This window comes from Neodiprion fabricii, chromosome 3 (assembly GCF_021155785.1).
Source record: "Neodiprion fabricii isolate iyNeoFabr1 chromosome 3, iyNeoFabr1.1, whole genome shotgun sequence".
Classification (NCBI taxonomy): Eukaryota; Metazoa; Arthropoda; class Insecta; order Hymenoptera; family Diprionidae; genus Neodiprion; species Neodiprion fabricii.
The window spans coordinates 11,974,952-12,002,696 of NC_060241.1; the positions used below are offsets into that span (position 1 = coordinate 11,974,952).

The window sequence follows — 27,745 nt, forward strand, 5'->3', positions numbered from 1 at the left end:
CCAAAAAAGCGAACAAAAAAATGAAACAAACAGGATAAGCGCCACAAGAAAAATAAACGGCCTAAGTATGCCGAATCAAGTAGCAGCGAAAACTCCGTAGCCGGTTCCCGAATGCTACGTTCAAACAAAAAAAACGAATCAACCAACATTACGTGATTAGAAAGAAGTTTGACGGGCTTGGATCAGAACCTTTCCATAATCGCTGAGGTTCATGATACTTTCATAAACACGGAGATGTATCATAACACCCAACCATCTAGCTTAGCTACTACTACGGGTGTTACGACTCTTCGCATGAATCTAAACTTGACACCAAAAAGAATTATCATCGATAGGAATGATCAAGTACAGATGTCACGTTCAAGAAACTCAACGCCGCAAAGAAGTGCCTTAGGTGCAGATAATGCAGTTGACACGCCACGTTCTAGTATAGTATATTCTACGCCCGGTGCTTCGGGCCTGACACTTGAGGAGAATACTTTACGTTATTTAGAAAAAATAAGCGCGGCCGTTGATCAAAACCAGATAATTCTCGGCCAGATTTTAAGGATTAATCAGACACTATCTCAAGTACAAAACTGTACGATGCCGCAAGGTTTTCCAGATTTCCCAATTACCTGATCAGATATCTTTGACGAGTTCAATGAGATGCTGGAGAACGAGGCGCATCGCACATATCTAGTAAGTTGTTCTGATAATACATACCTACTTGATTTCAATTCATAGCGATCCAAAAATTTGGAATGATTACGTAGAGTTCTATGAAGGAAAAGGGTGGAAAATGACTTCACCAGCGTTAACTTACCGAATACAGATCAGGATTCTTAGGTCCTAAATAGAATGTCGGAGGGAATATTTGCACAAGGTTTTAAAACTTTTGATCCGATTACCGTTATTTGAATACATAATTTTATACTCGAACGAATCCCAGATAAACTGGAAGACGAATAATTTTAAGAATGATTAGAAAAATGTTACCATGTACAGTTTGACAAATATGATTCTATTTTTTTTTCTTTAGATCCAGAAGCTCGAATCAATAGGCGGATTGACACAACGAAAAGCCGTGATAAATATGTTAAAATTTGTAATGTCGAACAGTCTGGCCATGATGTATAACTGGGCCGGCCGAGATAAAAAATGTTTCAATAACACAAAGTTCATGAAAATCCTAAATGGTAAGTAGCAAATCCATCATTTCTTTTTTGGGATTATGTGTAGCTATGTGTTACAGCACACTCTCATCCTAACAGCTCATTGATAAACGTAAAATTTATTATACTGTGTGCAATGCGTATAGTATCAGTCACAAACTTTGGATAAGCGTGTATATGAAAATAGTTTTAGAGAGTTTTAGTCAGTCATAGGTAAGCTGCGAAAGTACAAAAAAGGTTTTGCCAGTTGAAAAAATGAAAACATCATTTCCTTTCACGAAATATTACGAAGGTCATTTTTCTAGGCAAAATACTACGAAACTCTGCATCGTAAAATCAGGCGATATCACGAAGTACCGTTATGGTTACGGAAAATGGCTAAAGTTGTACTGGTAGAAAGTCGAATAGACACAAATGGGTGCGTGTACAGAAATCGATGTATAGTGGGATTTTCAAATACTGTTTTTTTTCACGTTCCCATACTTTACATCAAAATATCAATTTTTAATCAATTCCTAATTCTTTCCTTTTGGATTATAGGATAAAAATGAAGTTGTTTACAATGATATCATCAAGGTGGTGAGCGACCGGCAATACCGGGAAAAGTCAAGAGTAGTATAGATAGGCCGGTGTTAGATCACAGAATGATCTAGAACCAGCCGATCTTAATTCCTACCTTACCGACAGTCGGTATGTCACCACCGCGAGGGTAAACCTTACCCGCGATATTGGTGCCGACTGTTAACATAGATGGCGCCATCCGTATTTTCACTCGATTTTATCGACAGACAGTTTGACAGTTAAATTCTTTGCTAGTCAGATGGGTAGCCATTTTGATTATTGCTTAGTACGATTAGCAATGATTCTGATTTTTCCCCCGTCAAACGCTGCCCACTACCTGCTTTTTCGTTGACCGATTTTTTTCCCCATCACATGCCCCGCGTTGATTAGGGTTGGGATGTGCATGTTTTTGATTTTTGCTCAATCAGATGGGCAGCCATTTTGATTATTGCTTAGTCAGATGAACTGTCATTTTGAATTTTTACCGACATACAGTTTGACAATGAATTCTTTGCTTAGTCAGATGAGCAGCCATTTTGATTTTACCCCCGTCAAACGCTGCCCACTGCCTGCTTTTTCGCTGACGGATTTTTTCTTGTCGCATGTCCCACGCTAATGGGGGTCGGAGGTTTGCAGGCTCAGACCTGTTCGCGATAAAGAGTCGTGAAGCCCAAAAACGGTATGTGCGCAAACCATCCGGTCAAGAGTGGGCAAGACAAGATTTTTCCCCCGTCAAACACCGCCACTACCTGCTTTTCGTTGACTGATTTTTTTCCCATCACAGGCCTCACGCCGATTAGGGTTGGGGTGTGCAGGCTCAGACTTATTCATCGTAACATTTTTTTATTCTTTGATGGCGGGAGGGGTGAAGGGTGGGACCCAGTCGCCTCTGACGTAATTTTTTTTTCCCTCCGAGATGCGCAGAACGCAGTGCGCACCGCTCTCAAATTCTTGCGATCTATCGACATATTAACTCCACAAATCCGAAGACTCGTCAGTCTTACACGATACGTGCAAGTCGAAAGTTCTACAAAGTTCTGCTTATATCAACATTAAAGTCATGGCCGCCAAAACATACTCCAATCTCGTCAAGATGATGGAGAATGCGCACAATTTGTTGGGCGAGCTGCATCCTGAGCAGGAGAATGACGATATCTTCAAGCACTGGATTGACGTTGGAACGGAAAATCTCCAATTGCTGCGTGATGTTTCCAAGCGCCCGAGAATGAGCATAGGTGCGAAACAGCGAATTCAACATACGATCGCACTCATACAATTCTGGATAGCAGATTCAGCAACAGCTGCGACAGCGACAGCAGCAGCGGTAGCAGTAGCACGCTGTGGTAATGGGCGGAAATTCGGTACTCCTGCGGGTGTACAATGGGACGATGTCGACAGCGCGTTTGCTAGCAGGATCCGAACGGGGGTTATCACCAACCTGGGTCATAAAAATTTGGACGCGTTTCTGGACGATGTGCAGCGCGTCATCACCGAGAAGTTGGAGTTGGTACTGCGCGAGGAGGGAAATGTGAAGGTCAACCTCATATTATCGTGCAAATTCGAAAATGTCAAACACGAAGAGATCTCCACTGAAGTTAAGAGCTCCAATACATCCAACATGGCGATTCTTCTTCCATCCAGCGATATAGATGGCTGGTCTACACGTGCACGGGGTGATCTGCTATCGAAGGTGGAAGATTTCGAACAACGCGATTCCGGCTGGAGTATGATTGAGATCCTCAACATCGCTATAAACATCAACCGCTGTCAGCCTCTCGCAGCGAGTGCTTCAACATTCATCGAGCTGCCCTTCTATATTCGACGTATAAGAAGACTGTGATCAACGTAAAAAACAAGGATGAAAGATGTCTGCTCTGGTCCGTCACAGCAGCTCTCCACACAGTCAACATCCACACCGATAGGTCTCACACTATCATCGCTATATTTCCGAATTGGACTGTACAGGTATCAATTTTCCCGCTACTCTGCGCGATGTGAGAAAGTTTGAAAAATTGATTAATTTGCGAATCAATGTATACGGGGTAGAGTCTGAAACCTTTTCAGCCCATGCTAGAACTGAGAAAAGTGTCATCGTGCCAATTTATTTGAGTAAAAATTTGAGTACCGCGAACACTGACACGATTCATCTTCTAATGGTAGAGAGTAATCCGGAAGACGATGTGACTGGCGAGTTTGCACCGAGATTTCACTTTGCTTGGATTAAAGATCTTTCACGATTGGTGAGCAAACAATTGTCCGTTCATGAATACAAAACTTTTTTATGTGACAGATGCTTATGCGACTTCAACAAAGAATCATCGTACAACGCTCATCGCCGAGACTGTATTCTGTTGAATAAAGCACGCATGGAATTTCCCAAGTCTGAAGATTCAACATTTTTAAATTTTCAAAACAACGGTACCGCCCCGTTTATCGTTTACGCCGATCTCGAATGTATATTAGAGTCTGTACTGGTTGATGAATTCCAGAATCACGTCTCAAACCGTAAAACACATGAAATTCAAAAGCATATCCCGCACAGTGTAGCATACTACGTACATTGTTCGTACGACGAAACTTCATCAGAGTTCCACGGTAGACGGGGTGCCGATTGCAGAGATTGGTTTATGCAGCAGCTTAAGGAGTTATCGATTCAAGTAGAGTCACGCATCAAAAACATAATTTCGATGAAGTCTCTTACCCAAGTGCAACGCGATCGTCACATGCGCGCAAAGAATTGTTATATTTGCGAAAAGCCGTTTACCCCTGAAAAGAAAAAGTGTCACGATCACCATCACTTCACGGGTAAATATCGTGGTCCTGCTCATAATCGGGGTAATTTGAATTTCAGAGAGACGCATGCAATTCCAATAGTTTTTCACAATTTGTCCGGTTACGATTCACACTTTTCAAAAAAATCCTTAGCGTCAACTTTTTCCGGTAAAATTACACTGCTACCTATGAATGAGGAAAAATATACATTCTTCATGAAACGCGTTGATGGGACAATAATGCACTTGAGATTCATCGATTCCTTTCGTTTCATGGCCAGCAGTCTTGACAAATTCTCGTCACATTCAGCCGATGCAGTCAAACACATAACGTATAAATTCTACATTAATCCGACTCAGTTCAGTTTGATGACCCGCAAAGGCGTTTTTCCATATGAATACGTTGATTGTTGGGAGAAGCTCGATGAAACTCAACTACCTGCAGAAAGGCATTTCTACTCTCAACTCACCAATTCGAATATGAGGGACAGCGATCATCAGCACGCAAAAACTTTTTGGGATGAATTCAATTTAGAAACATTGTGCGCGTATTCGGATTTATACTTGAAGACGGATGTTCTTTTGCTCGCAGATATTTTCGAAAAATTCCGCGCGAGCTGCCTCAAAACATATGATTTAGATCCGTTTGCACTACTACACAGCGCAGGGACTGATTTTCGACGCTATGATCAAATACACGGGAGTGAATTTGCAACTTTTAGACGATACAGAAATGATATTATTCATTGAAAGAGCCATTTGGGGCGGCGTAGCGCAGTGTTCTAACCGCTATGCTCAAGCCAATAATAGATTCATGGGTGAAGATTTTGATCCAAACAAAGCGGAGTCATACCTCATGTATTTTGATGTAAATAATCTATACGGTGCAGCTATGGGCGTGCATTTACCTATCGGCTCGTTCGATTGGGAGTATGAGCATGTCGATATAACATGCGCAAGCAGTCTAGGAACGAATTTGAGAAAAACTTTTATAAACTCATGAATAACGCGGTGTTCGGCAAGACTATGCAGAATGTACGAAATCGCAAAAATGTTAAATTGATCACAAAATGGGAGGAAAGAGGTGGTGCGAGAGCGCTTATTGCCAGACCAATCTTTCGTAGCTGTACCATATTTGACGAAGATATAGTTATCATAGAATTGGATCGTGTCAAAGTTCGCTTCGATAAACCTATTTACGTCGGTACATCAATTCTAGAACTATCAAAATTCATTCTCCATGATTTCCACTACAATTATGTGAAATCCAACTTTTCGAACAAACAGGTCAAATTGTTGTATACCGACACAGACAGCCTTATTTATCAATTCAATGTACCTAATATCTATGATATCGTCAAACGTGATGTGGATACAATCTTTGATACCTCTGATTATACGCCCGACAATGTGTATGGTATTCCTCTTGAAAACAAGAAGCGACTTGAGTTAATGAAGGATGAAAATAAGGGTAAAATTATGACAGAGTTTGTGGGGCTGCGAGCAAAGCTGACACATTTACTACGAGGGGTGAGGATGAGAAAAAATATGGCAATGGCGTAAAAGTGAGTAAGCGCGCCAAGGGTGTAAAAAATTCAACGATAAATAGCATCACGTTTGATGATTATAAGAACTGTCTGATGGCTTACCAAGAGTTGACTCTTCCACAGTGTTCAATACGCAGTAAAAAACATGAAGTAAGCACGATCGTACAAAAAAAAATTGGCTCTGAGTTGGCAAGATGACAAACGGCAATTGATACCTAGGCAGACCGACACTGTACCTTGGGGGTTTGCCGCAACCCTCCAATAACTATAGGATAGAACTGTAGACGTAGAATTATTGTAAACATTTGACGTTTGACACCTTAGACGATCCACCATCAGGCAGAAACGTTTCACAGCAATACGATATTGAATGGATTTAAAGTTTTGAATAGTGAATTCATATACTTAACAATTATTCATTCATTATTAATATATCGAGTAATTATTCATATTTATTCGTATGCCACGAGAAAAGTTTGCGGAAAATGAAAAAAAAGTTTTCAGAAAACTTTTCTCCCATTTCATTAACACGTATAAAAAGTTTTCAGAATATGAAAAGAAGATTTCTGAAAATGAAAAAAAGTTTTCCAAAAAATAAAATGAACGTTAATCGTATGGGAAAATTGCAGATTATATTACTATTATCATTATATTATCGCTATTGTTATTGTCATTGTTATTGTTGTCGTCGTCGTCGTTGTTGTTGTTATTATTATTTTATTTATTCATATTCCGAAGAGTTGTGGAATCCAAGTTACGGATTCACGCCAGTCATACGGGCTACCGCGGATGTGGGACTCCAGAGTGGCCTACCCACTAAACCGCCACCTCCTGTGCAATGCCCCCAGCCAGGAACTATGGTGATATTACTTCTAGCTGAGGAATTTGTCTGTGTAAGTCTTGTCAGTCTGTCCATCCGTCCAGTGCAGGCCGTCTGTCAGATACGTTACGTCAGGCAGCCGTCCGCCTTCTTACGTCGTAAGATTGTCTCTGTGTAAGTTGTTGCCACTCAACGTGTTGCCAACTTTCTATACTATGGAGAATCACCCCGACAACGTGGTCCGAAGTGATGCCTCCCACGACCGTCTCCAGTCTCTGTCTCAGTTCTGTCCGCAGTACGTATAGTTGGGCGTCCGTACTCGGTTCAAATTGTGTAAGTACCGTCTAAAATAACCGTGGCCCGTCAGAAACTGGGTGACGTGAAAATTCACATCCCCAAACCCCCTCTGGATCCACGGTCTCAGGTCCATAATAAGTCGTCTCGTCCAGTTTCCTGTCGTTCTTCCGTCCACCGTTCTTGCCACGTCTGTATCGTCGCGTCTATTTCCTTCGTTGCCGCGTCCCGTCGGGTCACGTCCGCGTCTCTTCCGTAGACCCTCTTGCGCTCGAACGCAAGAAGGTATATGAGAATCACGCCTGCCACCACCAGAACGGCCTGTTCTGAGACCGTCCGATAGGAACAAGCAATCCTCAACGGTTTCGACTCTGTACCGTCATCATCGCGTGACAGTATTTCTTAGTCTCAAGAGAGTCGGCCCAGATCTCCGCACCGTAGAGGAGGATCGAGTTCACCGTTGACATCAAAAGTCTTCGTTTCTCCGGTCTCGGTTCGTTTGTGTTTGCCATCAGGCGGCTTAGGGATGCTATCTTTTCAGCCGCCTTCTGAGCCGTTCATTGTGTGTGAGGCCAGAAGTCATCTTAGTATCCAGGGTCACCCCCAGGTACTTGACTTCCCCTCTGGTCTCGATCTCGTCCGTCCACACCGTCACACGTAATTTGGTCGGTATTCGTCTTCTGGTGAGAAGCACCAGTTCTGTCTTTTCCGTCGCGAGTTGCAGTCCATGGTCAGTCATTCACCGTCCGACTCGTCTCATTGTCTAATTCAGTGCGTATTGTGCCAGATCTGTAGTACGCTCGACTATCACCGCCGCCACGTCGTCAGCTTAAGCGACTAAGCGACTAATCCACGGTCCTGTATCGCGTCCGTAAGTCGTGGTCGCAGAAGCTATTCGTACAGTTTCCCTGTCGTGTCCAGTAAGCTAAGCGGCCAGTAGGCCGACGGCGTGCTGGGGTCACCATTACCCTTTGGGATAAGGACCAACTTTGCCACCTTTCACCGGTCGCTAAATGTCCCTGTCGTGAGGCACGTGTTGTAGAGGTCGAGAAATATCTCCGGCCTCAGGCTCGCCATTAGCTGAAGAACCTCCGCCGGTACCCCGTCCGGTCCTGGCGCCTTACCCCTCTTCATTGCCTTAGTCGCTCCGACGAGCTCCTCGGCGGTGAAAACCTTGGGCGCCGCCGTCTCGTCGTCGTTCGTCGCGTCCGTATGCGTCGGGTGCGTCAGAAACGGTCCGTCGATGATCCGTCGTGCGGTTTCAGCATCCTTGAGTTCCGGCGGGATCCGGGCCTCCAGCCTACCGATCACAATCTTGTAACTGGCACCTCAGGGGTCGCGGTCCAGCTCCTTGCAGAACTTCTTCCAGCATCGCGTCTTGCTGTCTCTAATAGCGTAATTCAGTCGTGTTCGTTCGGTCTTGTACTCGGCCGGAAGGGTTTCCCTCTTAGGTCTCCCGCCAGCCCTCGTAACGCGTCGTCGTTTTGCCAGGCAACTCTTCCGCAGCTCGGCTATTTCATTCGTCCATCAGTATTGTGGTGGTCTGTTGCGTCCGTACTGTCATTTTGGCATTGTTTTGTCGCACAGCCGCGTCGTCACGTTGGCCGTCTCGTTTGCCAGTCTTTCCGCCCTTTGCCGGCCAGTCAGCTCTAGGGGGACGTCGGTAATCGGGGCTGGCGCTGCCGCCAGTTCCGCCGAAAACTTCGTTACGTCGGGTTTGTCTATGTTCCACCACGAAGGGTGCTGGATCCTCGTCCGTGCCGTCCTTGTCTCTTCTGCCACTTCGAAGGCAATGTACTGATGATCGCTGGCCGTGTAACCCTCGAACACCTGCCACCGCCCCACCCGTGGAAGAATTCTGTCCGTAGTCATCGTTACGTCCGGGATGGAGTCTCCGAATCCCGGCCGTCTGTACGTTGGTACGTCTCCTGTATTTGCCACTACTAGATCTAGCCTTGCAGCCATCTCCAGCAGCAGCCGTCCACGTATGTTCGTTTCCGTCATGCCCCACTCGACCACCCTCTCGTTGAGGTCCCCCGCGACCACGAGGTCCCCGGGTAGGTCCCTGAGTCCGTCCTCGAGGAGCGCAACGTTCGCCAGGAACTCCACCACGGCACAGTTTAGGGTTAGGTAGACGCTGACGTGAGTGACAGCGCCCACCCTAGCCCAGACGTAGTAGTCCCCGACGCCACGAGCGGTTATCCGGGCTCGGGCAGCGCCCGTCACCTAGATAGCTGATGTCTTGGTCTCGTTCGTGATCCAATCCTGCGATTGTCGCATCCTGTACGGCTTGCACAGGATCAGAATGTCGGCGTCGTGTTCGTCTGCTGTCTGTGGTAGTAGCATGTCTGCTGTCCTACTGCGGTTCAGGTTACCTCGAACTATCCTGTCCGTCTTCCGGCCCGCCTCCCGCACTTCTCCAGCGCACGACGGTACACCGCGCACCTCCCGAAGCCCGCGAGATGCGACGCATCGCCGTGGCCCGCCTCGGCGCACAGTGAACAGGCCAGTCTGTTCTAACAGTCCGTGGCTGGCGTAGTGTCCCGTCTCGCCACATTTCCTCCAGCACTTCATACGGTCTGTGTTTGTGCATTTTGCCTTTGTGTGCCCATATTCCAGGCACTTGTGGCATTTTGTCACCGTCAGTCGTTATCGGACGCGGCACCCCACCCATCCAATCCCGATCCGTCGCCGGCCGAGCAGCGCTCTGGCTTCCTGCGACTGTAGGTCGCATACGGCCATAAACTGCTCGGCCGGATTCGGACCGAAGATGTGGACCCCAAAGTCCGCTTCTCGTCCCGTCTTTCGTTGCAGTGCCTGTATCACGTCGTTTCTGGTCGTGACACAGTCAAGGTGCATGATCTCCAGCTGTACTTTGGAGGGCCCGGCCCTGACGTTGCCTGCGTTGCCGACTGCGTCCTGCAGGACGCGTCGGAAGTCGTCTTGTCAGTTGGCGTCTGTCTTTATCTTCAGAAGACACAGACCATCCTTCATCTTCCTAAGAGTCGTCACTTCAACGTGACTCTTCGCAGGGTCGACCGTGGTCCGCATCCTCCTCACGAAATCGGAGTACATTGCATCGTTGCCGGGTTTGACGAGCACAGCCGTCCCCCAATGTTTGGCAGCCGCCCTGTATCCCTCAGCCCCGGCCGTCGTGTCCGTTGTCGCGTTCGTCCCGTCCGTCGGCGTCTTTGTTTATTCTTTTCCTTTTTCCTCGTCGTCACGGTCTGCCAGTCAGCGGCTGGTTCCGCAACCGTTGCCCTCTTTTAAGAGGATTCCGGAGTGGTTCCAGTCGCCTCCCGTTTCTGTTTAGCCCCCGGAGTATTTTGTGGCCGTTGTTCCGTCTCAATGTCCGTTTCCGTCGTCTTGTTCTCCGTATTGTGATTCTTCGCGGCTGCTTTATCGCGCCTGTTCAGCGCAACGTCGGCAGTCTCGGGGATGGTCTTTATGCCCAGTTTATCGGACATAATCATGTTTTTTTGGATGGCCGCTGCCTCGGCCATCCTTGTCACTGTCCTGTGAATCAGTAACAATACGTCCGTTAGGTCCATATCGTCCGTGATTCGTGTCTCCGTGCCGATCGTGGATACAGCGGAAGCCCAACTCGCTCCGCTGCCCGTGCTCGACGTGCTGTCCATCCTGTCTCGTCGTAGTTGTCCCAGTGTCGTCCTGTCCGCTGTTTCAGTTTTCGTGTCCTCTGTCTTCGTTGCAGTCTTTGTCGCCTGGTCTTTGTACAAGTTGCGGCCCTCACAATCCATGCCGCTGCCATGGGCCATCGGGGCTTTCACCCGGTCGGAACCCAGGGTAGATTTCCCTTGTGCTGGGGCTACCACCTGAGGTATAACGTTGTTACCCTTGTGCATCTCCATAAAAGTTCCTTAATGCTAAGGAATTCCCCGTACTGTGCCGGAATATAGCACGGCGCCTGAGGTCGCCTCGGGGGCCTTCCATCGGGCTTGTGTCGACTTCCGTCCCCTTCAACTTACTAGAAAACCCCGGGATCGTCACTTCCCTAGTGAACAAGGTTTCTACGTCCGATCCGCCTCCTAAGGCCGCCTCGGGGGCCATCCGTTGGGCCTGTGCCAACTTTAGTCCCCCTTGACTTACTCGATGTACGCGGGATCGTCACGTCCCGAACGAGGGATTCAACCCCCCGCCACCTGCGGTAATTGGTATTAGTATTATTATTATTATTATTATTATTATTATTATTATTATTATTATTATTATCAATAATAATAATGACATGTTACACATGTATGCATAAGGAAAGAGAATGTGGAGATATTTTGTATAATTAAATATTTTATTGTATGTCTGAAAATAGATACAAATTATGCTACATGTCTGCTTTATTCATCCAACTATTGTGTGAACTATCGAATCAAAACCATTTTACATAAAGCTGATTCCCTCGTTTGCGTAATATTTTCTCCACCAGGTGGCCACCTGGGTATTTTACTTTGCTGAGCTCCTCCTCGTAGAAGGCTCCTTGGATGGGATGCTCTTGATAATCGGTAAGTTTGTAGGTGGGTGGATTGGTAGTTTTCACGTCACTTACGGTGAATATTTCAGTCCGTAATCGCCGGATTCAGTCGTCTTTCGAACACATTCTCATATTTGCTGATTCGAACCCGGTCGCCAACTTTGGATTTCCGCTTCCGATCACTTCGTTTGATTTGCCGAGGCTTGTAAACACTCCGATACAGCTGTTTTTCGTTGTCCGCGTTGACATCCACCGGCTTCATCAGTATCGTGCGGTGCTGCGTATTGTTGTAGGATTTCATCAAATCGCTCAAAATATCAGTCCACTTGTGAGATCCTCGGAGAGTAAATCGCTTCCACATTTTATTTTTAAACGTTCGGTTAAAACGTTCGCATATCGACGCCTTTGAATTGCTGAATGTCGAATAGATGTTGATAGTCTAAGAGCCAGTGGAAAGCTACCTGTATGTGTTTGACCAGACCTGGGGTTTTGTACAGTGAGGCCCCTATACCTACCATGAGATGGGGGTTCACTAAGGCCCAACTGGTGGACGCGGCGCGCGCTCAGGTGAGACAGGTATCGATTTTCGGCGAATTTGAAATGCAATTGACCACGTCTGCCGTTTTGATATTTGAAAATATATTATTATTATTATCTAAAAATAACAATGGCAGACCATTATCGCGCGTTTAGCATAGTGGCAGGCAGTTTTGAAAGTGCTGGAAAAAAATTAAATTTTAAAATCAATTGACCACATCTGCCATTGATATATTTTATTTGTTTGGGTCTTAAAGACTTATATTTATCATGGCAGACGGCTTCATTGCGTACACACTCCAGCAGACAACAAAAACTTAGCTACTATCCGGTCAGATGTATGCATAGACTGTCTATAGTTATCTTTCTTTTTTCCACTATGTATTACTATTGTACTCATTCTAGCCTATAGTATTTTCTTTTATAGTTACTGGCATTCAAATGAATCAGGTTTTATACCTGAGAGGGCCTTCAGTTACCTTCAGTTATATCCCCACCCTAACCGGTTTTGCCAGATGTTTTCAGTATATTTGTGAACGTTCATACAGATGCCTCATGTTTCGTGAATTAAATGAAATACATAGTGTTGCTTTCTTCCGTTTTGTCTATTATTTATCAAATATATCTGACATTATGTCGAGTAAAAAAAAAGAACTGAAGTGTGTTTTTTGGGACAAGGTAAAAACTGATAAATTACTGATATTATCAGAAGAAACTATGTCAAAATGTCAAAAGATTTTGAGGTTAAGAAAAATTCATAAATTAAAATATAAAGATCTTATTTTACCGGACGAAATTTATGATTCAGCATATCATATTAGTTGGACAACCATCTACATCAGCTGATACCTCCATAATTGATGATACAATTGCACATGATTCCCTTGCAAAAGATGTGAATCTTCCTGAGACAGAAGTAGAAAAAGAAATTGACGCTGAAGCAGAACAGCCGTTGGAGGAAAGACCACCTGAAGATTCAGCAGAATCATCAACTGCTCAGACTGCTGATACTGTAGCTCCACCAAGCGTAAATTTGTGTTTTTTTTTTTTTTGTAATAAAAAAATGAAACAAAATCGGTCTAAGAATGAGCCATCACGAACTTCAGAGAAGGATCAATTTGAAAAAAGTATTTTATGAAACTTTAAGCCAGGTACTGAAATTTACAGTGAAACTTTGACTGAAATACAAAGTGTTGTCTCTCGTGAAGTATATTATCATGATGTTTGCCGTCAAATTTTTAGAAATCAAAAAGGATCACTCGTCAAAAGTCTTGTCCGTACTTCATGGCACATCTCCCGAGAAATACATGAATCTGTTTATAAAGAAATATGTAATTTAATTGAAGATAATGTCATAAATCGAGGACGCTGTTCTTTTTTGAGTTATTTACACAAGGAATATCTTCAAATGTTTAAAGATTTAAGTGACGGCTCTGACGCATCATCCATATGTATCACACACTATTTAGAAGAAAAGATTCACAAGAAATTTAATGATAAAATTCAAATTTTGATATCGAGCAAAAAAAAAGTTGTTGCCCCAAAAGGCATTTCAACTATTGATGATTCATTATTTGCTCATTTGAAAGATCAAGATATTTTGCAGGAAGCTGCTGCCATTTTACGAGCGGAAATTTTAGGTGTAAAAAGAAAAAAATTACCTGATTATTTAACTAGTCAGCGGCTAATAAAAGGTGAATGTTCAACACCACCCCAGATTTCCGAATTTTTTTCATCAATTCTTGGCGGTTACAAGCGTAAACGGCGAAATTGCGACAGTTTCCAACATCACGTAAAATCTCTGTCACAGGACATCATATATATGACTAACAATGGTAACATTAAGACCTCTAAACACATCTGCTTAGGCATGACATTAAAAAGTATTACAAGCAGTCGTAAGGTTATCGATGTAATAAATCGTTGTGGTCATTGTATAAGTTACAGCGCTGTCGAGGAGCTAGAAACAGAAGCAACGTTTTCATCAGTCTCACGTGCCGGAATATGCCCAGAGGTAATTAATATAAATGAAAATCTTGTAACAGGTATGGCATTTGACAATTATGACCGATTTGTTGACACCAAGACTGGAAAAGACACTCTCCATGATACAGTTGCAATAATGTATCAAAATATTCACCCCAACCTCGAAGACGACGATCTAGAAGAAGAAGAAGAAGATCAAGAAACTGAAGGTAATCAACATGATAAACATAGAAGACGATCTTTTGAGGAGATTGATTTTGAGTTACCACAGTGTGCTAAAAAACTCATAAAAACATGTAATATTCAACCTGAAAGTGAGGAAGAGGTTAATACTCGTATAATCGTGCATAAGAGTGTTTACGATCGGATTGACAATATTTGGATGCTAAGTCATGCTGTAGGATCATTAAATACCCCTATATGGACTGGTTTTAACAGTAAAATTATGACAGATGATACTCCACGACAATTGATTTCGTATTTGACTCCGATTAATCATTCACCAACAAGCAATGCAGTAGTTTTACAAGAAAAAGTCATCAATCACTTCGTGATCATGAGAGGAGCTGTTTTTAAAGCAGTGAAGAAAGTTGATTCAAAATTTTCTTTGACAGTCGATGGATGGACATCGATTGCTAATCGATCGTATTACGGCATAACGATGCATTACATCGATAATGACTGGAAATTGCAATCTCTACCGCTGGATTTTATTCCATTGAATGGAGCTCACACAGGCAAGGATATGGCTAATCTCGTGCTCGATGTGTTAGAGGAGTTCAAGATTAAATCAAAAATTCAAGGCATCACTCTCGACAATGCGGCTGCAAATACATCGTTCATAGCCGAACTCTCCGATCTCTTATGTTGGGAAGGCATCGAATTCGACGCGAGTGATTCACACTTCCGTTGTTTCGCTCACATTTTGAATTTGGAAGTACAAGATACATTGAACGCTCTGAATCCGGAACACCCAGATTTCGAGTTGTCTACCGATATTGGCAGCTCTGACGAAGAGACCGTATTATCTGTATGGGAACAATCGAAAGAAACGAATGTCATTAATGAATTGAGAAAACTTCTTGCAAAACTGAAAAGGTCCGAGCAGTGGATGAGTAAATTGCACGCATATTGTGACGCCGCCAAGGAAAAAAAAATAGCGATAACGATGGACGTGTCAGCTCGATGGAATTCGACTTACGTAATGTTGCGAACAGCACTGAGTGTCAAGTCGGCTCTTAACGCACTCATGCACAACTATGAAGAACTTCGCGAGATGATAATCAACCCTGAAGAATGGGAAATCATCGAGGCTGTGTGCGCGTATTTAAAACCATTCGATCATCTGTCGACGGTTCTCGGTGGTCAAATGTATATTACGTTGCCGTTGGTAATTATGGGGTTCAATATGCTTCTTGACAAAATCGAGACGGTAACTCACCGACTTGATGCGAAGCCATCGCGAAGTTGCGTCCACGAGAAATTTATCGAAGCTTTCCAAGCTAGAAGAGATAAGATGCTCAAACACTACAAGAAAACGAACTGGATATATGGAGTTGTTCTCATCCTCGATCCTCGGCACAAAGTTGGAACGTTTCAACTCACATCTTGGGGTCGTGACATAGAAAAGGCATCAATGGCTAAGTTTCAAAAAATTTTTCGCGGACAATATTGGGCAAATTCCACCGTCGAGATGATAGCATCTCAGGGTAAAAGTTTATCGGATCAAGGAAGCCAGGGATCCTTCGATTTATATGAACTTTATGAGGCCTCCACGCAGATTTTTCACGAAGACTGTAGTGAACCACAGCGAGAATTCGAGCGCTATTGCAAACTCGAACGAGCGAGTCGGAACGAAAATATTTTGGAGTGGTGGCGAAACAATTCGAATTCATTTCCGAATTTGGCAAAAATGGCGCGAGATTTCTTAAGCATCCCGGCGACAAGCGTCCCGGCTGAACGTTTGTTTTCGAAGGCCGGTTTGATCCTAAGGAAACACCGAATTAATATGTCCAATGAATCAGCGAGAGGTCTGCTGTGTTTAAACGGATGGCTGACGTGCAGTCTCAAATCAGCGATTCAAAAAAATCTTAACCCGTCCGAACAATAAAAGTGCATTTGAAAGCGTTTTATTTGTATTTAAATTATTCCAGCCCAGTCCATACCCAAGCCCAAGGGCGCCGAGATTATCAAGAATTTCGAAAGTCTCGAAATTCGAGACGAGAAATTTTTTCGAGACGAGAAATTTTTCTCGAAATTCGGGACGAGAAATATTTCTCGACATTCGAGACGAGAAATATTTCTCGAAATTTTTTCGAGACGAGAAATCCGAAATTCTCGTCTCGTCTCGCTCGACGGCATCACTAGAGCAGACCATTAATGCAGATGCTGCGAGAACACTTACTGGTATCGCAAATCTGACTCACTCGATTTCAGCTCGTCAACGGTGGGCGAGAAGCCACGACATCCCCTCAAGTATAATTACACACGTGTTGGATGAGTTAGGAATTACCAAGAAGCAAGATATTTCAGCAGACTTACAGCCACATAATATTAAGAAAAGTTGTCAACAACTTGAAAAGTTTATCGACTCGTTTGATCGGTATGTGAATCCCTTTAGCTTAGATTTATCGCCTGATCAGTTGTTCAACATAGGTTCCGGGAAAGATGCATCATCTCAAGTAGAAGATTTTCTCTTAAATATCCAAAAAGATGGGGAAGAGCTACGGACAACTTTTATATCGGAATGTGCATCTGATTCGAAATGATTTGAAAAAGCCATCAAAAGGACACCGATACACAACTTTTCAAGTCTACTGGTAAAGAAAAAATCTGTGAAAATAGGAGGTAAGCAGCAAGAGATCAAGTTACAGCGAGATTTATTCGGACGTTTGTTGGGAATTTCGATGGACCATCAAATTGATGTTCTCAAAATTTTAGCGTATCCAATATGTCCTGGCATCTAGATGGTGGTTTCTGTAAAACTGACAAACCTTTACTTGTAAAATGCCTTGAAACAAAGATTGATCAAGATCCACCACGTAATACAGATATATTGTTAATTGATGGATTTTTCGTTCTTCATTCTATGAAAAAAGTTCCCCAAACATTCGGAGGTATTTTGTATTTCAAAGAAATTTCTGCAAATGGTGTTAAAATATTCCACTCGAAGAATTGACGTAATTTTTGACCAATATTTTTTTCCATTAATAAAGGATAGTGAAAGATGTCTACGGCATGAAGCATCGTTGATTGACTACATAATTTCGGGGTCTGAACAGAAGCGACCATCAGATTTTGCAAAAGCATTGAAGAATACTAAATTTAAGGAAGCTTTGGTTGATTTTTTTACCAAACATTGGTCTAGTGAGGAAATGAAATCATTTTTGGGCAACCGACAGATATTTTTAAATTTCCGAAATTGTCAATCGTATCAAGTTGTTGATGACAAGATCCAATCAAGTGTTGCTGAAAATTTATGTTGTACTTCACATGAAGAAGCTGATACCAAGATAATTTATCATGCTTGCAATATCGCAGAGCAGTCGAACATTGTTATTAGAGCCTCTAATACTGATATTTTAATTATAATGATTGATAATATGACACAATTACAAAATTCTGATCCTAATATTTGGATGCTCAATAGAACAAGAAATAACGAAAGGTATATTGACGTTACAAAAATTTATAAGGAGCTTGGTGAATTGTTAGCTAAAAGCTTAATCGGCTTCCATGCGTTCACAGGATGTGATTTCAATCCAGCTTTCTTTAATAAAGGGAAGAAAAGACCTTTTACCTTGCTAAAAAAAATATTGAATTTCAACAAGCATTTGCTAATCTCGGTGAAGAAAATTTGACAGACGACCAGTTAACAGAGGTATTTAATAGTATTCAGAAGTTTATCTGCCAGCTCTATACTGCTAAAAATCTAATGACGTTGATGATGGAAGCTACCAACTTTCCGTCAACGATTATAAAGCTTCCGACGTGACTGAAAATTTCACTAAAAAAAATACTGAATTTTGATGCAAGCTCAATACCAACGTGTAAGAGTGAGCTTTACCAGCAACTTCTAAGAGGTCATTATATTTCAAATGTTTGAAGAAATGCTTATAAGAAGCAACCTACCACATTGGACCCATTAGAGTATGATTGGATTGAGTAGGACGACAAATTTGTATTCAAATGGTTCGAAGGTGATCAACTCCCAACTTCTGTGAGTGACTTAATCACCGAAGTCCCTAGTAAGTTCATAATAATCAATTTTTTATCGAATATGTTCAGATCACTTTTCCGATTATTTTTATTTTATAATTGATGTTTTATTTTTACAGATTCCGATTTTATGGATGATGAAGACGAGTCACACCACGACAGACATGACTCCGATGACGATAAATGAAGATTGAAATTAGTCGGAAAAAATATATATTTTGTAAAGCATGCACGGTTCATATTTTTTTATTCATTTTTTCAAATCTTGTCTTAAATAAATAAAAAGAAGAAAATTAAATGAATATTTAAATAATTATTTATTATCTGCAATATACCCTAATATTTGAGATTCTTTCGAAGTATATTTACTTTCTTATCATCAAACTCATCAGTTTTAATACATAGTTTACAAAATTAAATTTTAAATTTATATGGATGCAATGATAAAGTAAATCATATTGATGTGAAATAGGGAACTTAATACATATATGTATATATACATATGACCGGATAGTAGCTAAGATTTTATTGTCTGCTGAAGTGTGTACGCAATGAAACCGTCTGCCGTGATGAATATAAGTTTTTAAGACCCAAACAAATAAAATATATCAATGGCAGATGTGGTCAATTGATTTCAAAATTTAATTTTTTTCCAGCACTTTCAAAACTGCCTACCACTGTGCTAAACGCGCGATAATGGTCTGCCATTGTTATTTTTAGATAATAATAATAATATATTTTCAAATATCAAAACGGCAGACGTGGTCAAATGCATTTCAAATTCGCCAAAAATCGATACCTGTCTTGCCTGAGCGCGCGCCGCGTCCACCAGTTGTGGCTTAGTGAACCTCCATCTCATATATGGTAGGTACAGGGGCCTCACTCTATAAAACCCCAGGTCTGGTCAAATACATACAGGTAGCTTTCCACTGGCTCTTAGACTATGATATTGTGTTGCTTCATGAGAGCCTTGAATTCACTGTTGTAAAATTCTTTGCCCTGATCGAGGTGTCGATGTTTGCGTATGCGGTTCGGCATTAGTACCGATTTCATAGCAGCAGTCACATCTTTCCCACTTTTGGACTTTATCGCTACCACCCACGCATACTTAGAGAATATGTCGACGATTGTGAGCAGGTATTAGTATCCCTTGTTGTGCGAACTGTATGCGGTTATGTCGACGAGATCAGTTTGCCAGGTCTCATCCAGTCCACGTACATCTACGAATCGGCGCAGATAATTGCGTCGAGCGGGTCTGTTAAGTTCAGCAGCTATTACCGCCTTCATTGTTCCCAACTCTTCACCTTCCAATTTTTCGAACTGTCGTCAAGCCGCTTTTGATCCTCAATCTATACCAATTAACTGCTGGTTTGTTGCAGCGACGGTGTTGCTTGAATCCCAATATGTTTGATGCGACTCAGCGCGTTATCTATGATCTTGCTTTTCATACGTAGTTGTTCCAACTCCTCGTTGTGATTATGTATGAAACTCTGAAAATTTGATTGAAAAGTACCCACAATATCAACACTCATTGATCGTAAAGCAGTATTGAGAACTTTTAAGGAAACAGCATCGTTGGGGTACTGCTGATCAGCTACGTTATGTCTATGCAAATATACAATATGTCTATGCTCATCGTTATACTGTCACTGAACGAATGACGATTTTATGCTGTTCTGCTGCTAATAAACGATTCCGGCTGCCCGCAACTCTTCAATAATGGCCACTATTCCGTTGGTAAAATTGGTATTACCTGCAGCCTGTGACGCCATAAGCAGCCGGAGACGATCTAAAATTTCATTCGGATCATCCCAGTAAACGTAATCACATCTTGCCCTTCCTTTTGCGCGATCTTATAGTCGGGTAAGCCTTTACCTAATTTTTTCGGAGAGCTACCGTGTTGTTCAATGAAATTTCTATACTTTGTGTTTTTTAAATCGCCTCGAGGGCTTCCATCGGCTTGGTAATGTTTTCGATGCGCATTTGTCATTGTTGCAATTTTTATGTAATCATTTTTGTCCGCGTCAATTACGATCGATGCATCGGGTGATTTTTTAAACAATAATTCAACTAATCGTGGTGTTCTTTCATAACTTTTATCTCTCACATTGATCAGATTATCAATGAAATTGATTGGCGTATCACCAATCATCATACCATTTGTCAACTTTCGAACACCGTATGTGGTATCCAAATCCCTCATTTGGTTGTGCTGAACATATTCAAATATCGCGCCACGGAATCCGTTGTTTTCATCACCGGCGTACTTGTAGTGGAAATTTCACCAAACTTCAGTGTTTTATCATTTGCATTCATGAAATTCCCCTCGTCCGTATCCTCATCCTCCTCATCGTCATCCCCGGTACTCTCGTCATCTTTTTCTTTTTCTCTTTTCATTGTAACATCCGGTAGTTCCGTTGTAATTTCTCGTTTAATATGCTGCTGCTGTTTCAGCTTTGAGGTATCTACCAATTCTTGCACCGGCGTCACTAGTGGTTTGAACATCTCATCCATAACCTGCCTGGTCATGTCTTTGTCTAGCTAGATTATTTTGTGCTTCCGACGTATAACATCGCCAACTTTAGATATTTCACTCAACGTATCGCTATGTTTACGAATCTTGGAGCTCTCCATGTTAACGACTTGATGGTCACGATATAACTGTGCAAGTTTATGTTAGTTTATGCTTATAAAGCAGTCGAATTCTTTCCTATATCTCGCTCCGTTAATTTCGCTATCCTTGTCATCAAGCACAAAAGTGTATTCACCATCATTTCAACATGCCGAACACAAGTTCTTATATTGCTGATAAGTCATGTCGGTGTTTACGTGATCGTAGTAGATATGTTTCAGATTCATTTCATCCTGGCGAAATAGCACTAATAAGTTTGCATTGTCACGCACTAGGTGTTTTGGAATGCGCGCATCCGTTTGACTTAGGTAAAAGCTATCGATACCGCGATGCCTGCCCATGCTGAAGTACGCTCTGATATTATCTTGCTTTTCACAGGCTACATCATCGAAAATCATAACAGAATCGGGTTGATCATCTTTCGGTTTTACAACCTCATCGTTCTCACGAAACGGGAAATAACCCACACCCCGCACGGGTTCTAGTAACTTTTCCAAAAATTGATACTTTGACTGGATGAGAGATTTCGAATAGACGTAGACATTTTCGAATCGCAATCCATTGCCGTGGGTGATAAGTGAGAAAGAAGCGTTAGTATTACCACAATTGGATGACCCGCAAAAAATTGCACTCACGGCATTTGGCAACAATTTGCCATGTCGTTTTTCTTTCTTCTTGTTTCCAGGCCGAACTATTTTGTCGAAATTCGCGACAGGCAGTTTATCCGTCTGATCTCTAAGTCTCATGATGCTTCTGTAGGATGATAGCTAGAACTGAGATGTCGGTATATAAATTCTTTCTTTTATAGAAGTCTCTTTGGCTTTTGTCCGACTATCAGGATGTGCACATGGCAGAAACGCGGTGGTGGTTGATTAAATAAAATCATCAATCATCTCCCGGTTGAATTGCACGTGCCGGGGTATTAGTAGTGCGGACCCGGAACGAAATTAACCAAGAGGTTGGCTCGTGGTGATCCTGGTATTGACCCTTTGGACGCTGCGTGTAAAGACCACGACATTTCAAATGCAAAAAACCGTGATATCGCAGCGAGAAATCTGGCCGACAATGTACTCGCTGGGAAGGCGTGGAATCGTGTCTTGACCAAGGACGCTAGTGTAGGTGGAAAGGCAGTAGCCTGGGGAGTCACCAACACCATGAAAGCTAAATCTAAACTCGGAATGGGATTAGCAAGGAAACTTGAAGCGGTTGCGCGGAAAAAGAAGAAACTTGGAGCTAGTGCGCAGAAAAAGAAACTTGTAGCGGGCGCGCAGAAAGAGAAATTCACAATGGGTGTAAAGACTAAACAGCGGAAGAGGGCAATAAATCTTAAATCTATCATTAACGTCGCAAAGGCATCAATGCGGCCGGGTTATAAAGCCGTCGAGTCGGCGTTGGCGGGAGCTCGTGCGGCCGCGCGGGGGACTGGGAAGAATGTTCGTATGCATCGTGTTATACCTGTGCCTGATAAAATTGGCGGTATTCTGCCATTTCTCATTCCAATTCTGGCCGGTCGAAGCGCTACTGGGGCTCTAGCGGGTGGTACTGCGGGTATAGCTAAAGCCATTAACGGAGCTGGTGTCAACAAACATCGGTTGAACGAAACCAAACGGCACAATACAACAATGAAGGCGATTGCGTTAGGTAGGGGATTATACCAGCGACCCTACCGCAGCGGAATGGGCCTGTACTTATGTCCGGCAACAAACTAATAAAGCTACCACACCGAGCTCTCACTGACATTGATTCACACAAATATGCTAAGGAAATGAAGATTCCACCTTTTCGTGGTGTTTTCATGCGAAATGATCTGCTAGAATCTGGACCGAAGAAGCGAGAAACTGCATTCATTAATCTCGATGATAAAAACGGGCCTGGAACACATTGGGTTGCGTATAAGAAAAATGGTGCTGAAGTTGTGTATTTCGATAGTTTTGGTGATTTATAACCATCTCAGGATTTGATGAGGTATCTCGGTGTTGGTAGCGTTGAATATAATCGTAGAAGATACCAGGAGTACAATACCGTTATTTGTGGTCACTTGTGTCTCAAATTTCTCACCCAGCGGTTATAAAAAGACAAATGTCACATGAGCGAGCATTAGTCATGTCGGGATCATTGACGTTGACACTATCGGTCAACTCATCCGTATTGGAGGCGCAATATTTTCCTCCAATCGAACCATCATTCAAGAAAAACTATATTCTTGGACTCGTTGAGTTCACGACATTCAATTCAATACCCAATATTCAAGAGGGTTGTAATAAATTATATCTGGAGTGGGCGGACAGGAGCCGAGAAGTTATAACTATACCCACCGGGAGCTACGAAATTGAAGATATCGAAAATTTTCTGCGTAAGGAGATACCCAACGACATCACCCCTAGTCTGCAACCCAACAACAACGAGCTGAACAGTGAAGTTACGTGCAATCAAGTGATAGATTTCAAACCCAAGGATTTCATTGGGCGCTCATTGGGATTCAAGCCGGTTGAGCTGGCAAGAGACATTACTTATAACTCGGAATTGCCGGTGGCCATACTGAAAGTTAATACCATACGCGTTGAGTGCAACATAACCACAGGGGCGTACATAAACGACCGTAAAGCTCATACGATTCACGAATTTTTCCCCATCGTTCCATCAGGATATAAGATTGTCGAAGTGCCCGCAAACGTCATTTACCTACCGACCACCGTACAGTCAATACATAATATTTAGCTGAGAATAGCCGACGAGTTGATCAATTTTCGCGGAGAAACGATAACTGTGCGCTTACATGTGAAATCTCTCGAATAATGGGAATCGTGTTTGAGACAAAAAAAGTTCGGAAAGAGTTATAAAAGCGGGACGTTATGGCTAAATATCACCAGTCGTCCAGCACTTCCGACGAAGCCGAAGCCCCACTGACACTTCTGAACGTTCGGTTTCTCCGGAGCCTAGGTCTTCGATTACGTGGAAATTTTGGAAAATAAGAATTCGTGTTTGCTGCATCCTGTGTGTGTTAACATGGAAGAAATAATAAGAATAAAGAAACCTGTGGTATTCGACGAATCAATTGCGCACTCTGAGATTCATGCTCATCAGCCGTTTGCATTCTCAACCTTCCAGAACAACGATGAAATCCATGTTGTTGTTCAACATCAAAACTTGTGCCTACTGCCCAGTAAAAGCTTTCTCCACTATTCATAAACCAAGCTCTCCTCATCGTTATCTATTGCTCGAAAGAGAATGAATCGTTGAAAACCGTACCGGTGGATATTCGATTGGAATTTGAAGCGAGCGTGGAATTTCCCGCAAACACCGCAGCCTATTGTATGATTTTGCATGACCGTATTGTCGAGTACAACCCGATTAGCGGTACAGTTAAGAAATTAGTATAAGTCAATTTTGGTATAATAATATGTTCGAATAATATGGATATTAAAAACAATATGTGTAATTTTACTTGTTAAATTTAGAATACGATGAGCTATTTCCATTTTTATGTATAAGCTGAAAACAGACTGTAATTGTTGATAAATAAAAAACATCTATTCAAAGCATCCAACCGTTATTTTTTTGAAACGTTTACCCATCCACATGATAAATAAAAAGTAAGCATCTTGCAGCGAGCATAAGAGACATCACGCATCATCGATCGGAGGAATATCGATTGATCGATAATGCGACAAACCTGTGGCAACACCCGGTAACACCAACAGTCGTTTCTCGCTGCATAAAAATATCGCGCAGAACTTGGATATTCACAATTCGGTGGGTAAACTGTCTGCCATCTAACAATAAAAAAATTTGAAATGTCCGCTCATCCGACGAAGAAAAAATCAAAGTGGCTGCTCATCTGACTAAGCAGAAAATTCAATTATCAAACTGTCTATCGGTAAAAAATTAAAATGACCGCTCATCCGACTAAGCAATAACCAAAATGGCTGCTCATCTGACTAAGCAAAAATCAAAAACCTGCACACCCCAACCCTAAACAACGCGGGGCATGTGATGGGGAAAAAAATCGGTCAACGAAAAAGCAGGTAGTGGGCAGCGTTTGACGGGGGAAAAATCAAAAATGGCTGCTCATCTGATTAAGCAATAATCAAACTGGCTGCCCATCTGACTAGCAAAGAATTGAACTGTCAAACTGTCTGTCGATCAAATCGAGCGAAAATACGGGTGGCGCCAATCATGTTAACAGTCGGCACCAATATCGCGGGTAACGTTTACCCTCACGGTTGTGACATACCGACTGTCAGTAAGGTAGGAATCAAGATCGGCGGGTTCTGGATCATTCTGTGGTCCAGAACCGGCCTATCTATACTACTGTCAAGGAAAAGTTAGGTAATTTGTGAACGCGTCAGGGAAATTAATAATCTATTTCGCTTCGTTAGTTCTGGCAATGGCATATTTATCGTATGAACGAATTGAAAAAAAAAAGTCAAATAATTTTCTAATTTTTTGTCGTGCATAATGTCGGTATGAGTCACAAAAAGGTCAGGGAAAAGTCTGGGAATTCTGTTGCCTCTCAAAACTCGAAACTCTGTATCATTACGTGATAAAAAAGACATTTCTGAAACTTTCACGACTTCTGTATTGGACTCTCAAGATTAATGCACCCTATATGCATATTACGATATCTTCATCATTTTCATTATCATCCAAATAAATAACCTTCATTTGGTGTGATTTGGTATGAAATTATTAATAACAAGTTTTTAAATATTTTAGATATACCAATTTTTTAAATTATAGTCTGTTATAAATTATCTTGATTTCAAGTACTACTTTGTTTTCTGATACGTTAAATTCTGATTCGGGTTTCCTTCAATATTTTTCAGAGGCTGCAAAGGTGGCTTTCAGAGGGAAGCCAGAATCATCGGATCCCGATATCACTTCAGCTGTCAAAGACTGGCTAAAACTAGCTACAAGCCTACACGTGTATGCGATTGCTTCCAGAAAAACCATGTCGCAATAAGTAAAAAGTTTGAGGATGTGCGGTTGGATAAGATTCGCTTTCGAAATGATTTCGCAAAACAATGTCAATATTTTAATAATTTTAATCACGCTATATCATATTGATAGAAACATTTTTATTTTTATTTTTTTCTTGTGAGCTTTCATTTCAACGGTTGTGATGTTAATGTCGTACGTATAAACGAGCATCATATTGTAGTGATGATTGGCAAAACAGGACAAGGTGAAAATTCTTTATATCGCTGCAAGTCCCGTAAGAAAGCTCACCAAACGCGAATAATAAGATATTTTTGTAATCTCAACCTTCTCAGTATATTCAGGATAGTCCATATTTCATCGACGTTCGCGTTTTTCTGGTCTAGGCCCCTAGTTTCTTATCTTATCTATTTATCTTCTTTTCTTTTTTCTTACTGCAAAGTTTCGGTTCCGATTCTGTCTATCTCATTAATAGTGTGTACCCACACACCTACTTGCGTTCCAAAAATTAGCTTTTTTTTATTGATTGAGGAATTATAAAGAGTTTAATTTCATTCAAAGAATATATAGTATGTACTTTTTTATGTGGCTTCTGATCATAGATTCGACAGATTATCTAGTTTTTTTTTTTTTTGTTATTTTCAAATATGTTTTACTGTCAGCTGTTCACACTGAAAACATTCATGTTATGTCAGTTATGTGATTATGTGTAAATGTTCTGTATAATGAGAGAGCAATAAACCAAAAATATATCAATTTTTTTATCATACGCAGTCTTTTTCTTTTCAGTTGTGAAAAATTGAAGGTATCACCATATTATTTGTGGCCAAATATTCACGTGTACGTGCAGCGGGACTCAGCTACTTACTTGTGTTGGATCTAAACGTATGAACAAGTTATTGTTTGGACAATATTTCAAGGGATCTGTTATACGTTTGATATTTGGATATGTAATGCCATTCGTGTGTAATCGCATATACAGGGTGTCCCATTCAAAGTACGCAGTACGTTTTCAGCTGAACTAACGTTTCAATTGAAAAATGTGTCCTACAAAAGTTGTTCGGTTCAGAGGGGGACACATGAAGATTTTTTTTTTTTTGGTCTCGCATCATAATTGGTAATGCTGCGGAGGATGCACCAGTTTTCTTAAATAGAATCATGTATTTTTTTTCAACTAAAATATTCTTCATTCAAAAATTCACAATTTTATCAGAACATGTTTTGTTTCTAAATGAATAGTTCGTGAGATAGAACAAAAAAACAAATATTTTATTACTCCAAACTTTCTTTGTGATATGTGTGATATGTCGGAGCATCAGTGGGGTGACTACAGATGTTCAAAAATACCATCATCAAGAGCAATACATACAAGAACAATACAGTTGACTTGGATACACGAGCACGAATGTGGTTCCAACAAGATGGAGCACCTCCTCATTATCACCGAATTGTGAGGAATTATCTGCAGGCTACCTACGGTGGTAATTGGATCGGTCGAGGAGGTCCAGTTGAGTAGCCACCAAGATCGCCAGATCTAACATAGCCTGATTTTTTTCCTGTGGGGGTTCCTTAAAGATGATGTTTACCTGGAGCCTCCAACGACTAGGGTTGACATGATGAATAGAATTACTAAAGCGTGTAGAGCCATTCCAAAGGCAATCCTTTTGAAAACGGTGCAGAGCTTCGAAAAGCAAGTGAGAGCATGTATTGCTCTTGGTGGTGGTATTTTTGAACATCTGTAGTCACCCAATGACGCTCCCACATATCACACATATCACAGAGAAAGTTTGGAGTAATAAAA

At 42.0% G+C, this 27,745-nt stretch overlaps 2 protein-coding genes across 2 annotated transcripts in view; both read left to right on the plus strand.

The window, feature by feature from the left end:
- LOC124178554 lies at positions 1 to 26,635 on the plus strand. The gene is made up of 3 exons (XM_046561995.1): positions 1 to 681; positions 1,022 to 1,178; positions 25,833 to 26,635. The coding sequence occupies exons 1-3, from the start codon at positions 649 to 651 to the stop codon at positions 25,967 to 25,969; spliced, it is 327 nt and encodes a 108-aa protein (XP_046417951.1). The 5' UTR covers positions 1 to 648; the 3' UTR covers positions 25,970 to 26,635.
- The window catches only part of LOC124178533 (glutamate receptor ionotropic, NMDA 2B), a 2,057,245-nt gene that overhangs the window by 720,882 nt on the left and 1,308,618 nt on the right, over positions 1 to 27,745 (plus strand). The window lies entirely within an intron of this gene.